The sequence below is a fragment of the Nannospalax galili genome, unplaced genomic scaffold (assembly GCF_000622305.1).
Source record: "Nannospalax galili isolate Female #2095 unplaced genomic scaffold, S.galili_v1.0 scaffold54, whole genome shotgun sequence".
NCBI classification, from domain to species: domain Eukaryota; kingdom Metazoa; phylum Chordata; class Mammalia; order Rodentia; family Spalacidae; genus Nannospalax; species Nannospalax galili.
In genome coordinates, this window is record NW_008341028.1 from 15,073,135 (window position 1) to 15,090,160 (window position 17,026).

The following is a 17,026-nucleotide window of genomic DNA, read 5'->3' on the forward strand; positions in this document are numbered from 1 at the left end:
ACTGTCCGTAACTCCAGTTCCAGGGGATCTGACAGCCTCTTCTGTCCACAGGCTTTGCACGGCACGGGTGTGCTTAACTACATGCAGGCAATACACATAAAATAAAAATAATAAATAAAAATTTTTAAAACTTCCTAGGTATTGCAGTTTGGAATTTTTTTTTTTTGAGACAGGATCTCCCTATAGCCCCAGCTGGCCTGGAATTCACTATGTAGACCAGGCTGGCCTTGAACTCACAGAGATCCACCTGCCTCTGCCTCCCCAGTGCTGGGACTAAAGGTGTGCACTACCTTGCCCGGCTTTTTTTTTTTTTAATATTTTTATTTTATGTGTATGAGTATTGCCTGGATGTGTGTAAGTGCACCCATGTCGTGCAGTGCCCACGGAGGTCAGAAAAGGGCATCAGATTCCCTGGAACTGGAGTTACAGACAGTTGTTGGCTACCATGTGGGTGCTGGGAATCGAATCCAGGTCCTCTGTAAGAGCAGTCAGTGCTCTTAGCTGCTGAGCCATCTCTCTACCTCCTGCAGTTTGGAATCTTAATCCTGGCCTGTTCTGGGCACCCCTCTCCCAGTTATTTCCCCAGGAATCGTAGCTCCAGTTCCCATCTCCCCCTTCCTGCAAACTTTGCTGGGTAGTCCCATCTCTCCTCAGTCTTTTTGAGGTTCTGGGGATGGAACTCAAGGTGGTGCAGAACGGGGCGAACATGCTATGTATGTGCCTAACCACTAAGTTACACCCGCAATCCTCATTTTTTTGAGGCCTGGGTACTCCAGGTTATGATTGATCATCCTATGCTCACATCTTGGTTGGTCTGTATTTTGCTGGATTCCTCAGTACCCCAGCATAGGCTGGGCACAGAAGAGAGGCTTGGACTCCTAAGACTAGGGCCTCCAGGGCCTTCTGCCCGTCCTGGTCACCAAGCATGACACTAGGTACATAGGAAGATTCCTCAAACACTTGCACAGAGTGAGAAGGCAGAGGACCTCCCTGTTGCCACCAGTGGTTGTCCCTACCAAGTTGGTCCAGCTGGGTCCTGTGGCAGGACCAGAGCCTCTATGGGCCACGGCCCCCAATCCCCCCAGTTAGTTCTCTGGTACACTTCCCTTTTTAGTGGGTATTTTTAGCTGCGTGTAAACAGTTACTGAAGGCTCCCACGCCCCATTAAGCAGTGGAGTTTTGGTGAGGGGGCAGGGATGGAGTCTCTTGACCTACCCCACACGTTCCTTCACATGCTCCTGGCTCTGGGGGTCTGCAGCTGCCTCCAGGGCAGGGAAAGCGTGGCCTGGGAGTGTCTTCGTTGCTACTTCCTCCTTTATGCCCCCTCCCAGACAGTCTGGGCTCCCAAGAAAGGCCTGCCTGAGGCTGCAGCCACTGACCTCAGCGCTTGGGCACAATGCCCAGCTTGTTCCCGGGACCCCAGCACAAGAGCTGCTGGGAGCAGAGTTTGGGGCAGGAAGTCAGAGTGAAATGTTGGCCCTGCCACATCCCAAACCCCTGTCCTCCAGCCTTGCAGGGGATTGGGTGTCAGCCTCTGTCCTTTTGGGGTTAAATATAGTCCTATGGTTATGGGATCTAGTATGCCGTTGGCCGCCTAGCTTCTCCCTTTCATTTGTTCATTCATTCATTCAGTTCTGAGCAGTAGCTCTCTGTCCAGGGATGAGTCAGATCCTAGCTTTCCCCCTCAAAGTTTCCCTTCTACCCTCAACCACAGGCCACTACCAATGAGATCCTTGCTGGAACACTGATATGAGAAGGCAGGGCCAGCCAGCACAGCTGGAGAACCAAGGAAGGACTCCTGGCAGAGGTGGCTTTCAAAAAGAGGTGTATTTTTCTATTTTATTCTTAAGGGAAAGGTAATACAGATGCATGTAGCTTTAAAAGAAAATAAGGGCTTGGCATGTAACTCAGTTGGCAGAGTGTTTGCTTAGCAAGCATGAAGCCCTGGGTTCAGTCACCAGCACTACATAAACTAGATGTGGTGGTACACACTTGTAACCCAGCATTTGGAAGTGGAGGCAGGAGGATCAGACATTTAAGATCATCCTCAGCTGCATAGTAAGGTGGAGGTTAGCCTAGGCTACATGAGACCTTTTCTAAAAACAGAAACAAAAAATAAAAAAAACAACATCATACAAACCATAAATTGTTCTTGAGCTTGATCAGACTCTCCCCATCCCAGAGACAACCTCTGTTATCATTTCCCCATGTCTTCCTAAAGATATCTTGGTACATCTGTGTTTACGAATGTTTGTTTTCTGTTAATATACAAATGTTGGTAAAGGCTCCTGTCACCAATCCTGACAACCTCAGTTGGATTCCTGGGACCCACATAGTAGAAGGGAAGAACTGACTCCCACAAGATATCCTCTGATCTCCACATATGCGCTATCATACCTGCATCACACATGTACACATGCACACAAAATAAATGAATGTAATAAAAATTTTAAGCACAATTTATAATATGGGTATGGTGGTACATCCCTATAATCCCCCGTACTTTATAGACTGTGGCAAGAGGATCTCAGAGTTTGAGGTCAATCTGGGCTACATAGCTAGAGCCTGTGTCAAAAATCTAAAACAAAGGGCTAGAGAGATGACTCAGCAGTTAAGAGCAGTGGCTGCTCTTGCAGAGGACCTAGGTTTGGTCCTTAGCACTCACATGATGGCTAACAACCACCTGTAACTCCAGTTCCAGGGGATCTGACACCCTCTTCTGACTTCTGTGGGCATTGCACAACATGGGCGCACTTACATACATGCAGGCAATACACTCATACACATAAAAATAAAAATGAATAAAATATATATATTTTTAATCTAAAACAAGCTGGGTGTGGTGGCACATGCCTTTAATCTCCGCACTAGGGAGGCAGAGGCAGGTGGATCTCTATGAGATTGAGGCCAGCCAGGTCTACATATTAAATTCCGGGCCAACTGGGTCTACAGGGCGACCCTGTCTCAAAAACAAATAAAAATTCAAAATAATAACAGCCACACAAAAGCCTACCCACAACTTATACCATAGGTCATCTGTAGCTGCACCAGCCTTTTTTGGGGGTTGCCTGACAAAAAGTGGAAATAATAGTATAATGGATATTCCTAGCTCCTTTAACCAGATTTACCTGTTCTTAACATTTTGCCACATTTGCTTTCTTTTCTTTTTTTCTTTTTATTCATTATTGTGTATAATGGGGGGTAGGGGTGCACAGATGCTGCAGAGCACACATGGAGGTAGAGGACTCTGATTCTGGGGATCAGAGTCAGGTCGTTAGGCTTGGCAGCAAGTACCTTTACCTGGTCTGCCATCTCACCAGCCCTCTTTTGCTTTGTTATTGTATTGCTGAGGTTGGATGCCAGGACCTTATGTGTGTCGGGTAAGTTGGCTTTCCTAACCTCAGTTTTTTGCTGGAGTGCTGGTTGCAGGCATCAGATCCCTTACTCTGAAGAATTTAGTCTTTTAGTTTTGTTCTCTTTTTTTGTGAATGTGATGGTGGTATGTATGTATTCATATGTGCATGTGAAGGCCAGAAACGACAACCTCAGGTGTCGTTCCTCAGGGGTTCACCTTGGTTTTTGAGACAGGGTCTCTCACTGGGACTTGAGATTCACTAAGTAGGCTAGGCTGACCAAGCCAACAAACTCCTGGAATCCCTCTGTCTGCCTCTCTAGTGCTGGCATTACAAGCACATGCCACCACATTCAGTTTTATGTGGGCACTTAGGAGTAAACTCAGGTCTTGATGCTTGCACAGCAAGTACTTTGCCCACTGAGCTATCCCCAAGGCTCCTCTTTTTTAAGACAAGATCTCACTCTATAGGCTAGACTGGCTTCAAATTTGTGGTTTCTCTCCATCTCTTGCCACCACCATCACAAACTATCCTGTTGTATTTTGTGTCATGCATATGTACAAGAGAAACAGTCCCCATCTGTGCCCCAAGACTTCACAGAAGTTCCTTGGGTGAATGGGGAGAGGGCAAGGAGGTGGAGAGACTGCAGGTTTCTGGGAACAGCAGGTAAGAAAAGGAGACAAGCAGGGTGCTCAGAAGGCAGCAGGTATGGAAAAAGCTCAAGTGACTTCCGTAGGTCACACAGTAAGTTGGTGACACCCCTTACTCCCAGGGCAGTGGTCTTCACTGCCTCCCTAGAGTAACCTGGCCCTAAGTTCAGATGACCACATACTGGATCCTTCTCTGTGCCTGCTCCCTGACTAGTTGGTAGCAGGAAGGTGGCTTGCAGTAGCCTCTCAAAGCCACTCTGGCTGCTACTCTCAGAACTGGCTGGGGAGGCCATAAGGAGGAGCCCTAGTGAGGGCATTGTGGGGAACCTATCTTGACCTGATGTCCTCTCCAGGGTAGGCAGGTTGCAGGATTCTGGCAAGGCATGCAGTGATCCTGGTGCTGAGGGGTTGGCGTTGCCAAGCCTCAGGGGCCCTGGGAGCTGCTGGCTTCTCACCCAGCCATTGTGTACATGAGGAAACTGAGTCCCAAGAGGCACTTCTAGTAGAGTTAAGCTGATGGGATCTTCCTAGATCCTGGTAACTGAGCATCCTGCCCCTCTGCCTGACCACTATCGGCATGCCCCTCCCTCAAACCACATCCCCGCCCCTCATGACTAGTCCTTTCCTCACACTGACCAGACCATGGTGGTCCCGGATAGACAGCAATTCCTAGGGATATCGTGCATGGAAGGCAGAGGCCACCAGAGGGAAGGGAGGCCTGGTCAAGCATATCAGGAGTCTGACTTGAGCAAACAGAGCTGTGACCCCAGGCAAGGTCTCACAATACTCTGGGCCTCACTCGGGGACCTCATCTGTAAAATTAGGAATAATAATAATCCCTCTGCCTCTCAGAATCATTAGGATTGGATGAGCCATGACGTGCCAAGGACAGGGCCTGGCACTGAATAAGTGCTCAGAAAACAGGGCCTGTTATTATTTTTATTATTATCATCAAGGCAACAGGGAGGTGGCAGCAGCAGCTGCAGGCCAGGAAGGAGTGTTTGCAAACTGACAGCTGGAAGGGTGACTAACAGTGCCCAGCTTCTACTCCCTCCTAAGGTGGCAGCAGTGAGTTTGGAGTCTGGAGAAGGAGGAGGTGTGGAGATGAGGAGAGCTGGCAAGCTGGTAGGGTCTTAAGACTAGAAGGGCCTGATGTTTGGGGTCTCAGCCAACTACAATGAGACACCCCCCCCCCAACTCAATCTTGGGCTGTGTGATCTTAGGCTTGGGCCTTGGTTTCCGAGTCTATAAAACAGTGAGGAGAGCTCACAGTTCTCCCGTAGCATGCAGTCCATGGGGGCCAGGTTGTGAGTCTCAGTGTTCATGCTGGCTCAGTCAGGGAAGTATAGAAGGGGTTGGCGGGGGGGGGGGGGTTCCCAGCATACCCTCTGGGCTTCAGTGCCCAGTCTAAACAATAGGCTTGATGGCTGGCCTCACCGCTGGGTGCAAGAAGGGCTGTGTGTCCTGGAGGGGACAGGAAGCATGTGAAGTGCTTCCAACTGTGGGTCTTATTCTAGAGCCTCCTTGCAGGGGATCACTGTGCTCCCTTTCAGGACAGATGAGGCCTAGAAGGCTTAGGTCATTCTGCCTGAGTTACATGCTGGTAAAGCTAGGTTCAAAGCCCAGGTCTGATTAGTCAGGAGTCTAACCTGGGAAAGTGATGGTCATTTCCCCTGCTCTCTTCTTTTGCTGGTCTGAGGTTGTGTGGTCCCTACCAAAACTTCCCAGGTTTATCACATCCAGAGTCCAGCCCTAGGTTATCTCGGTGGTATAGGAAGCGCCTTGCCTCCCTGGTTCATGCCAGGGTCACTGGAATCCTTCTCACAACACACAAACTAAGTGCTCAGGATGGGCTCTGTATACAAGTTCCCGGATCACAGAGCCCTACAGATGAGCAGTCAGTCCTACTTTGCACTACTGGCTTTCACCCAGGCCAGTTCTTCAGGCTGTACCTGTCTCCTACCTTGACACCTTGACACACTGACCTTCCAACAGCATAATGCCCATAGAAACCTGAAGAGGGTGTCAGATCTCCTGGAACTGAAGTTTTGAGCAGTTGTTAGGTGCCATGTGGGTGCTGGGAACTGAACCTGGGTCCTCTGCAAGAGCAGCCAGTGCCCTTACCCACTGAGCTATCTCTTCAGCCACCACCACCCCCTTATTTTTCTTGAGACAGTCTTACCGTGTAGCCCAGGCTAGCCTCCAGCTAGTCATCTTCTGCCTCAGCCTTCGAAGTGCTGTGATTATAGGGCATTCTAGGTAAGTATTCTACCACTGAGATCCATTCCTAGACCCTCTTCCTTTCTAAGCCCTCTAGTCTTCAGGGCTCGACTCCCATACTTCCTGTGTACATATACACACAGACCCACCCCAGCACTTACACTCAAAAGTCCTCTTCCAATGGTATACATAACCATCAATGCAATGACAAACCTTATCTATCCCATCAGATGAACCTGGCAACCAGGCTTATGAAAGAGTCTCTGGAGCCAGGCATGGTGGCGTACACCTGTAGTCCCAGCACTTGGGAGGCAGAGGCAGGCAGATCACTGTGAGTTCAAGGGCAGCCTGGTCTACATAGTGAGTTCCAGGACAGCTGGAGCTACAGGGAGACCCTGCTTCAAAAAGACAGGAAAAAAAAAAAGAAAGCCTTCCTAGCTGGGCGTGGTGACGTGCGTCTTTGATCCCAGCACTGGGAGGCAGAACCAGGTGGATCTTTGTGAGTTCGAGGCCAGCCTGGTCTACATAGTGAGTTCCAGGACAGCTGGGGCTGCACGGAGACCCTGTCTCAAAAAAAAAAAAAAAAAAAAGAGTCTCTCTTAGAGCCAGGTTCACACCTTTAATCCCAGCACTGGGAGGCAGAGGCAGGTGGATTTCTGTGAGTTCAGGGCCAGCCTGGTCTCTATAGGGAATCCAGGCTAGCTTTTTGTCTCAAAAAGACAAAAGCTAAACTAAAATAAATAAAAGAGGCTCTTCCAGCAGTGTGATCACTAGCCCTGTCTCAGCCTCAATTTCCTCACCAAAAAGGGAACAGTAGCACCAGCCCCTCCACATCCTTCTGAGGTTTTGTGAGCCTGGGTTTGTTCGGTAGTGGTGGTGTACATGTGCTTGTGCAGACAGGCTTGCTGCTCTGGGGGAGCGTTCCGGGAGTCGCCTTTACTGAAGGGTACACATACCTGCAAGTGCACCAGTCAGAAGGGTATAGTTTGTGAGTTGCCGCGGAGTACGTACCCTCCCCTGCAAGGAGCCTTTAACAGTCCCCATAACAGACATCCTGAAGTCCACTCATACCCTATCCAGTTCCCCCCTCCCAAGGGCATTATCTCAGCAAGTGGGAATTGGTTTGGCCGGATTTTGAACTTGATGCAAATGGAGCCACAGTATGTGCTTTTCTTTGCCTGGCTTTTTGGTTGACTTGTTAAGAATTCAAGGCCAGTAGTTGGTTGCAGTGGGTCATACAGCTTTCTCCCTGGTTTGTGCGCTTCATTTTCAACACCTGGGCAGTTCCCAGTCTGAGGTTTACTATAGAACATACTGCTGGAGGGCACCTGCCTATCTCCTGGTCAACGTGGGCTATCTTCTCTTGGATGTGTACTGAGAAGTGGGTACAGACATTTGGCTATACAGCTGCCTCTGGAACATGCTTTTGTAGAGAAACCTGTAAAGCCTCAAGTGACTTTCCTGGGCCACACAATATCTGCCCAGTTTTAGTGCTTCCCTGAGCTTCCTACCAGGCTGGTGAGATGTACCAGATTTGGACTGGTATACAGATAGCTACAGTACTGCCGGCCCTCCAACCCTTCATCGCTCCCGTTGGTCATTCTGTGGGATCTGTGAGGCCCATCAGCGATATAGTGTTGATGGTTACCTCATCCCTGGGACTCATTGGTCTCTGTGCTCTTGCCTGAGACTGGAGAGAACAGTCCTGGCCTCATGTCCCAGCTCTTGGAAGCCTTGGATTCTGCTCACACTCTCTGAGAAAGGAACTGATGATCCCACTCAGTGAGTAAGGGCCATCTCTTCCCACCCCTCCTCAGCTTGACCCTTCTCTCTACAGCTCTAATGGTACCAAGTGACAGATCGGCCTTCCTGTAGCACGGGGACGGCATATTTAAGAAGATGTCGGCAATACAGGTACCATAAAGAGTAGAGGGGGGGATAAGGCAGTCCTACATGTCCACCATCCCCAGGGTGAAAACAGTGGGAGCTTGGAGCCGCTTACTACCCTTCATTCTGTCCCAGTTCAGGCTTTGAGTGAAGTACCATTAATTCCAATGTGCTCCCTGAGGCCCAGGGTCCCAGGACAAAGCCCAGGGCTTCAGAGGAATTTTAGCTGGAAGGGACTGAGGGGTGCCTCACCCAGGCTCTTGGAAGCCAGCTAAAGAGGCTGCTTTTCAAGGGCATGTAGGCAGGCAGGTGGGTGGAAAAGGACCCTGGGCTGCACCCACACACCTGTCCCCTACCCCACAGGCCGCCTGGCCATCCGGTACAGAATGTATTGCCAAGTACAACTTCCATGGCACTGCTGAGCAGGACCTTCCCTTCTGCAAAGGAGACGTGCTCACCATTGTGGCCGTCACCAAGGTACTTGGGGACGCTAGATGCCTGTCGTTTTCCCACCTCTGGGGGTTCCTTCCTGGGTTTGGTTCCCTTGCAGGGGGAAACGGGCCTGAGACAGGCTATCCTCTCTCTAGGACCCCAACTGGTACAAAGCCAAGAACAAGGTGGGCCGTGAGGGCATCATCCCGGCCAACTATGTCCAGAAACGTGAGGGTGTGAAGGCGGGCACCAAACTCAGCCTCATGCCGTGAGTACCAGGAGGGCTGGGGTCTCCTGTTTCTGGAAGAAAAGAGGAAATGGCTCTGGTTTCCCAGAAAAGCAACAGGGGAGTTACCAGGAGTGGTGGTACACACCTTTAATCCCAGCACTGGGGAGGCTAAGGCAGGCAGATGGAGTCCAACCTGGTCTACATAGCAAGTTCCAGGCCAGCTGGGGCTATAAGGAGACCCTTTCTCCAAAAAAAAGAAAAAGCATGAGAGGAAATCAGGGGCCAGAGTAAGGGGCTGGAATATAGGCAAGGGCTTTCTGGGAGTGGGACCAGAGGTTGGATCTCAGGGACAGGGCAGAAGAAAGACGGGGCAGGGAGAACATGACAGCTTCAGCTTCCTGACTAATTGGGAGTTGTGGGAAGGTGTTGAATAGAGGGAGCACTTTCAGAAAGCAAAGCATGAGGAAGGCTGGCAGGAGGCACAGGGTCAGTATTGGGCCACTGTGACCTGTGGCCCTGCTGACCCCACCCCCACCCCCCAGCTGGTTCCATGGCAAGATCACACGGGAGCAGGCCGAGCGGCTTCTGTACCCACCAGAGACAGGCCTGTTCCTGGTGCGGGAGAGCACCAACTACCCTGGGGACTACACACTGTGTGTGAGCTGTGAAGGCAAGGTGGAGCACTACCGCATCATGTACCATGCTAGCAAGCTGAGCATTGATGAAGAGGTATACTTTGAGAACCTCATGCAGCTGGTGGAGGTGAGTAGGAAGCACACCTTGGGGAACTCCTCCTTTTCCCCACACTCACACACTTACTCAATCCACTTGAGGACATTCAGCACAAACCCTAGATTGTAACTCCAGCCCCAACTCACCAGAGAGGATGAGCTGGACAACTTCTGTGAGCCCTCAGTTCTCACAACTCAAAGGAGCACCTGCTGTGTGCCAGGGTCGAGCACTGTCCCCATAATGCCCCCATAAGGAGGGTGGTGTCAGAATCTGTAGATCAGATCACAAAGGTTCAGAACAGTTAAGGTTTCTTCAGCTATATATACAGCAGAAGTGCCAGGACTAGACTCTGAGCCTGTCTGATCCAGAACACTCTCTCTCTCTCTCTCTCTCTCTCTCTCTCTCTCTCTCTCTCCCCTTTCTCTCTCTCTTGTTTTTTTAATCTTTCTTGAGACAGGTTCTTCCTGTAGCCCCAGCTGACCTGGAACTCACTTTGCTCACTTTGTAGACCAGGCTGGCCTAGAACTCATAGACTCAGGCTGGCCTAGAACTCACAGAGATTCATCTGCCTCTACCTCCCCGGTGCCGGCATTAAAGGTGTGTGCCACCATGCCTGGTTAGAACATTCTCTCTTTGACTTAAAAATCTCAATAAGGCTCTTTGTAATAGTCTCTCCTAGCATTAAAAACAAGAATGTCATATCCAGATGTGCATATATAAACAGAAGCTATGGACCCTAGTGGTCAGGAGCCAAAGGGCTTCTGTACCACAGATCTCTGTAGCTTCCAAGGCCAGCTCTACCAGCTCAGGCCACACCATACCTGACTTCCAGTAGCTGTAGGTTGCCTCCCAGCTCCCTCTCATCTCCTCCCTGCTGGCTTTCCTTGGCCTCTGACACATATCCAGATGTGCATATATAAACAGAAGCTATGGACCCTAGTGGTCAGGAGCCAAAGGGCTTCTGTACCACAGATCTCTGTAGCTTCCAAGGCCAGCTCTACCAGCTCAGGCCACACCATACCTGACTTCCAGTAGCTGTAGGTTGCCTCCCAGCTCCCTCTCATCTCCTCCCTGCTGGCTTTCCTTGGCCTCTGACAAGGGAATGTATGGGTCCTGAGTACACCTTGCTAGAGGCTGGTGTCAGGACCAGGCAAGGCTTTGCTGTCTACCTTAAGGTGCTGGTGAGGCCCAGAGTGGTATTAATAATCTGGTGTCTAGCAGCTGAACATGGGTGAGGTGACATGGGCAGTGAGGAGTCCTCCCCACACAAAGCAACTCAAGACTGTGTGGATTAGCCTCTGCTGCCCTCTGGTGGTCAGACCTGAGTGACTTGCTTGAGCCCATGAAAGGTGGAACCCAGTGGTTCTGGCTCTGAGGGCCCTGCCCTCTCCCTGCAGCACTACACCACAGATGCGGATGGACTCTGCACTCGCCTCATCAAACCAAAGGTCATGGAGGGCACGGTGGCTGCCCAGGATGAATTCTACCGCAGTGAGTACACTCTGCTTCCTGACTTCCCACTCACTTACCTCCCTCCACCCAGGCCTCCTGGCCCACCTTATCCAAAACACCCCACACCCAAGACAGTCTAGCCTGCACCTGTTATCTCAGGTGTGACCCCAACTAGCCATTCACCTCATTGACCCTCCCTGCAGGTGGCTGGGCACTGAACATGAAGGAACTAAAGTTACTGCAGACTATTGGGAAGGGGGAGTTTGGAGGTGAGTTGAGGAACCCCTGGGGGATGGGGGAGCTGGTGAGAAGCTGCAGGGCGTCCAGGGAACAGCCTTCCATTCTTCCCCCAGATGTGATGCTGGGTGATTACCGGGGGAACAAAGTTGCAGTCAAGTGCATTAAGAACGATGCCACTGCCCAGGCCTTCCTGGCAGAAGCCTCCGTCATGACGTGAGTTGAGACATGCATACGGGGAATCTGCCTGAGTGGAGCAGGAGAGACTGAGTGAACTCTAACCACCCTGTCCTGCCACAGGCAACTTCGGCACAGCAACCTGGTCCAGCTGCTGGGCGTGATTGTGGAAGAGAAGGGTGGACTGTACATCGTCACAGAGTATATGGCAAAGGTAGGCACCCTTCACCCCTACCATGTCCCTCTCCCTCAGTCTCTACTCTGCCCCAAATAAGCTTTGAAGTTGCCTGTCCTGACCCATTATTTATTGACTGACTTCAGGCAAATCATACACCTCTCCAAGCCTCAGTTTCATCATTCATGAAGTAGGGATAATAACACAACCTCCCTCTGAGATTGTGCGGGTTGACATCATGAATAATAGCATAGTATCCCAGGTGTGCTGGCCCTCCCCTGACACCCCTCCTGTCCTTTTCTGTCCTGCCTCCAGGGTAGTCTGGTGGACTATCTGCGATCACGGGGTCGGTCGGTGCTAGGTGGAGACTGTCTCCTCAAGTTCTCACTGTGAGTGGAATAGCCTAGGGTGGGGGTAAGGGCTTAAAAGGAGACCCCTGCCCTGCTATGGGACTCCAATCTAAGGAACATGTGGCTGGCCTGCCCCCAGAGACGTCTGTGAAGCCATGGAATACCTAGAGGGCAACAATTTTGTGCACCGGGACTTGGCTGCCCGAAATGTGTTGGTGTCTGAGGACAATGTGGCCAAGGTCAGTGACTTTGGCCTCACCAAGGAGGCCTCCAGCACCCAGGACACAGGCAAACTGCCAGTCAAGTGGACAGCCCCTGAGGCCCTGAGAGAGAAGGTAAAACAGACTTTCCCCTAAGCAAAGGCCTTGGGCCACCCACTCTTCCTAACTTGCTAGGATCTGATACCCATTCTTCCATCCACATGACAGAAATTCTCCACCAAGTCTGACGTGTGGAGTTTTGGAATCCTTCTCTGGGAAATCTATTCCTTTGGGCGAGTGCCTTACCCAAGAATTGTGAGTATGGGGCTAGGGCTGAGGGCAGGGGTGTTAACAGAGCAGCCCATGAGACTGCTCCCCGAGTCTGGGGCCTGGTAGCCTCAGATCTGTCCTGGGGAGCTTCTAGCTACTTCCTGACCTGAGCCTGAGGCAGGGCTGAAGGAGATCCCTAGAGAGATGCTAAGTAGGGTTCTCCTGTGTTGTAAGGCCCTGAACTAATTACCACCCACTTGCCCACAGCCCCTGAAGGACGTTGTCCCTCGGGTAGAAAAGGGCTATAAGATGGATGCCCCAGATGGCTGCCCACCTGCAGTCTACGAGGTTATGAAGAACTGCTGGCATCTGGATGCGGCCACGCGACCCACCTTCCTGCAGCTTCGAGAGCAGCTGGAGCACATCAAAACCCATGAGCTGCACCTGTGACCTCCACTTATGCCCAGGCCATGGGCCTGCAGGGACAGGGCCAAGAAGATCCTGGATCTATGCCCTGCTGCTCGCTGGGCTTGAACTTGAACTGAGCTGCAGTGGGCTGGTGGGCCTCTTTCCTCTGACCTGCCTGTCCCTTCTGGCCCCCCAGGGACCCCACATAGGCCTGGCACCTTCTCTCATGGACCCACCTATAGGGCTTGGGGTGCCCATAGAAGGGGCTTAAGAAGGAAAGAGGCCAAGGAGGGGGAAGCAGTGCCCCCATCACAGTCAGCCTTCCTCTGGCCTCCCATCGCTCGCCTTCTTAGAGTTTTATTCCTATCCTTTTTTGAGATTTTTTTTTCTGTGTGTTTATTTTTTATTATTTTTCAAAGATAAGGAGAAAGAAAGTACCCACCAAATGGGCATTTTACAAGAAGTACGAATCTTATTTTTCCTGTCCTACCCTTGGGGGTGGGGGAGGAACTGGCCTTTCTGTAGGGACCCGTCACCCCAGCCTGTTCCCCATCCCGTGTTCCATGTCCAGTGTCGCCTCGGTCACCTGTGTTTGCGCTTGACCATGTCGCACCGTTTGCATGCGCCTGAGGCAGGCGTCTGTCAGGGGCTTGGATTTCATGTGCCACAGCCGCTCACCCACCGCCTTGTGAGATGGAATCGTAATAAACCACTCCATGAGGACACCACCACCCAGCCTCGGCGCTTCCTCCGCCGAGCCTGCCTGTCTGCCCAGTTGTCCTTTCATGCCATCATGTCCATCCCCCTGTCTCTTGTGAGTGGGGCTGGGGTCGGGGGAAGCATGGCCAAGAGATGTAGCCGCCTCTTTGTGTCAGCTGCACGAGCCAGTGTCCTGTGTCTATCCGTGGGGAAGTACTCACTACCTGTCCCTCCCTGCCAGCCACTGACCTGAGCCTGGCACCTGGGCTACCTTGGGCTCTGGGGCCAGTCCATGGCTACTACCTGGGGATTCTGGCTGCCTTTCCTGTGTTGTTGTCCAGACACAAAGACGACTAGAGCCCAGGCCTGGCCAGATGGGATGGGGTCCCTGGGCAGGAGCCCAGATAAACATGCCTTAGGAGAACCTGACCTAGAGGGTGATGGGGAGGGGAAGGCTCTGAGCCTCAGGTCATTCTTTCCCATTTCATTTAACATGTGACAGCTTTGTTCTTCCCCACCCTCACTATGTGCCAAGCCCTGTGTTTTAGTGGACTTTGCAGGAAATGAGGCACCTTCCCTCTGCACCCCATCTGGGATACACAACTGGGAAATGAGACCAGCCATGGGCTTTCTTAGATTGTCCAGGGGCAACAGAACCCTGGCAGGGAAGCGGGGAACCTTGATTGATCCTGGGGATAGATCAGGAGGATCACCTTGTCCCATTGTGGCTCTAGCCTCCTCCCCTAGCCTACTGCGTACCAGCCTCCACCCAATGCAATGGCTTTCCCCTCCCCAGCCGTCTCTGCACACGTTGGCAGGCTAGTTTTTCCAAAAGCAGAACATTCAGTTATTCAGTAGCAAATATTTGAATACCTGCTATTTGAAGACTATGCTAGACAGGCTTGACAGGGAGCAGGAGGACCCTGTGGAGTTCATGGTTGAAAAGACAATCACAGCCAGTGACCAGCTGATCTCTGTTATGAAGGAAATGCCTAATACGGAAGTATTGTCTCTAGATCAAGGAGAGCTTCCTGGAAGAAACATTTAAGCTGAGGTCAGGGTGAATGCAAGGATGCGGGGGGGCGACTTGTCTGGGATCTCTAAGAAGATAGGTGAAGAAGATGCTTTACAGACAGTTGGGGCTGGAGGGGGAAAGATGACCAGCGAGTGCCTTTTGTCAAGCCAAGAACTGTGGGAAGCCAATGACAGGTTTGGGACACCAGAGTGATATGTCAGATAATGCAGTTTTGAAGCAATCACCCTAGATTCTGGCAGGGAAATCTGGGAGGTGGGGGACAGGTAGAGTTAAGGAGAGAGGATGGTAGGAGGTAGGTAGATAGGCTTCAGAGAGATCTAAGAGGTATGACTGATAGGACTTGGTAGTGTGCTCAGCATTAGGATGAAGGAGAGGGAGGAGCTATATAGCTCTGACTTTCCTGGTAGATGGGTGTGGGGAAAGTGATGACTGGACATCTGCTGAGTGAGGAGACCAGAAGGGACTGTTACCAGTTCTGTTAAGTTGTAAGCGTGCCTTTGAAACTGCCAGTGGGTAGGCAGTTGTTAGAACCCAAGCTGGAGAAGGAAATTTGAGAGATGTCAGTGAATGGATTGAGCCTGAAGTCATGGGTAAGGATGGGGTCCATGGGCACAGGATGATCCTTGGGGAACTCTTAGAATTGTAAGGTCAAGAAGAGGTTCAAAGAGGCCAGGTGGGAAGGCGGGTGTTGCGTGCCTTTAATTCCAGCACTTGAGAGGCAGAGGCAAATGGATCTCTGTGAGTTCAAGGCCAGCCAGACCCCGTCTCAAAAAAATAAAAATTTAAAAGTGGCTCCCAAAAGGAGCAGCCTAAGAATACAAGGAAGGACATCCAGTGCCACTGAGACCTAGGAAGAGGCCTCCACCAGGGAAGTCACCAGTCCTGAGTCCCAGAAGGTACAGAGAGGGAGGCTGAGTCACTTGCTGGTTCCAAAGCCTAGGAGGTCACTGACCTTAGCAACACCTGTGCTTGGTCAGGACAGTTCCAGATTGCAATGGTTGGAGGAGCCTGCAGGCCAGCTGACAAGGTGGTAACTTTGAGAAATGTAGCTGTAATGGGAAGGAATGAGGGGAGAAAGGACGTTTTGTTTTCAAGAGGGCAAAGTGCAGCAAATTTGACTATGAGGAGGAAGGACATTGACCTTTGAGTCATGTCCGAGTCCTGAGGGAGGGAGCAGAAGCTACCCAAGGAAGGGGACAGTAGTAATTGATGGTGGAGCCTTCCATAGAGCAAAGGGTGGAAATCCAGAGTACAGGGTGAAGGGCCTGAAAAAGCAGAGGTGGGAGACTCACCCTGGCCTGGTCCCCCAGTGAACGTTTAACAACCAAATTATGCTGGACATATATATATCTGTAATGCCAGCACTTGGGAGGGAGAGGCCGGAGGACCAGAAGTTCAAGGCCAACTTTGATGCCATGGAGTGCAGGGAATGGGGTGGGAGCTGATTTGTAGCATTTGCTAGTATTAGGTATAAACACTATCTGGCCAATTTCGAACTACCAGCCTGGCTTCACTGAAGGCAGGGTTGGTGGGAATTTTAACCATCAGCCTTTGGCAACTAATCTTAGTCAATAAGGCCTCTGACACCTGCAATAGGATCAGCCCTAGCTGGGGACTGTGAGCCAAGGAAGATCTAGGTCACAGAGCACTCAAGTCTCTTCCACCTGAGGGTCCTTCACCTCTTTCTTACTCTGCCCCCAGCCTCTGTCCTCATTCCCTCATTTCTCTCCCTGTCTCTTATCTAGTGTTTTGTTTTTTTTGAGATGGGTCTCCCTGTAGCCCCAGCTGTCCTGGAACTAATCATGTAGAACAGGGTGATCTCAGATCTTGCAGAGAACCACCTGCCCTTGCCTCCTGAGTGCTGGGATTAACGGCATGTGCCACCATGCCTGATCTTTTTATTATTATTATTCTTTTTAAAAAATTTTTTTAAATTTATTTTTATGTGTATGAATGTTATGCCTGCATATGTACAAGTGTACCTGTGTCATGAAGTGTCCATAAGAGGACAGAAGAGGGTGTCAGTTCCCCTGGAACTGGAGTTACAGACGGTTGTTAGCTGCCATGTGGGTGCTGGGATTTGATCCCAGGTCTTCTACAAGAACTGCCAGTGCTCTTAACCACTGAGTCATCTCTCCAGCCTCCTTTTTAAAAAAAAAAAAAAAATGTTTTATTTTTTTGGCTGGGCGTGATACTGCATGCCTTTAATCCCAGCACTTGGGAGGCAAAGGCAGGCAGATCTCTGTGAGTTCGAGGCCAGCCTGGTCTACAAGGTGAGTTCTTGGAGGTCAGAAGAGGGCATCAGATCAGATCCCCTGGATCTAGAGTTATGGACAGTTGTTAGCTGCCATGTAGGTGCTGGGAACTGAACCCAGGTCCTCTACAAGAGCAGCCAGTACTCTTAACCGGTGAGCCATCTCTCCAGTGTCAACCTTTTAAAGACAGGGTCTCATGTAGCCCCAAACCAATACATACCTGAGGCTCTTGCTCCTCCTGCCTCCATTTGCCAATAGCTGGAA

The 17,026-nt window shown here is 51.0% G+C and overlaps 1 protein-coding gene across 1 annotated transcript in view; it reads left to right on the top strand.

Annotated features, from left to right (window-relative positions):
* The window catches only part of Csk (C-terminal Src kinase), a 20,740-nt gene extending 7,211 nt beyond the window's left edge, over positions 1–13,529 (top strand). Inside the window, exons 2-13 of the mRNA XM_008836502.2 lie at positions 8,061–8,137; positions 8,474–8,587; positions 8,698–8,810; positions 9,314–9,533; positions 10,901–10,994; positions 11,159–11,224; positions 11,309–11,408; positions 11,493–11,583; positions 11,860–11,933; positions 12,034–12,229; positions 12,323–12,409; positions 12,632–13,529. Of these exons, the coding sequence (XP_008834724.1) occupies positions 8,123–8,137; positions 8,474–8,587; positions 8,698–8,810; positions 9,314–9,533; positions 10,901–10,994; positions 11,159–11,224; positions 11,309–11,408; positions 11,493–11,583; positions 11,860–11,933; positions 12,034–12,229; positions 12,323–12,409; positions 12,632–12,814 (1,353 nt within the window). The 5' untranslated portion in view covers positions 8,061–8,122 and the 3' untranslated portion in view covers positions 12,815–13,529. The remainder of the gene's footprint in view (positions 1–8,060; positions 8,138–8,473; positions 8,588–8,697; positions 8,811–9,313; positions 9,534–10,900; positions 10,995–11,158; positions 11,225–11,308; positions 11,409–11,492; positions 11,584–11,859; positions 11,934–12,033; positions 12,230–12,322; positions 12,410–12,631) is intronic.
* The last annotated feature ends 3,497 nt before the right edge of the window (positions 13,530–17,026 follow it).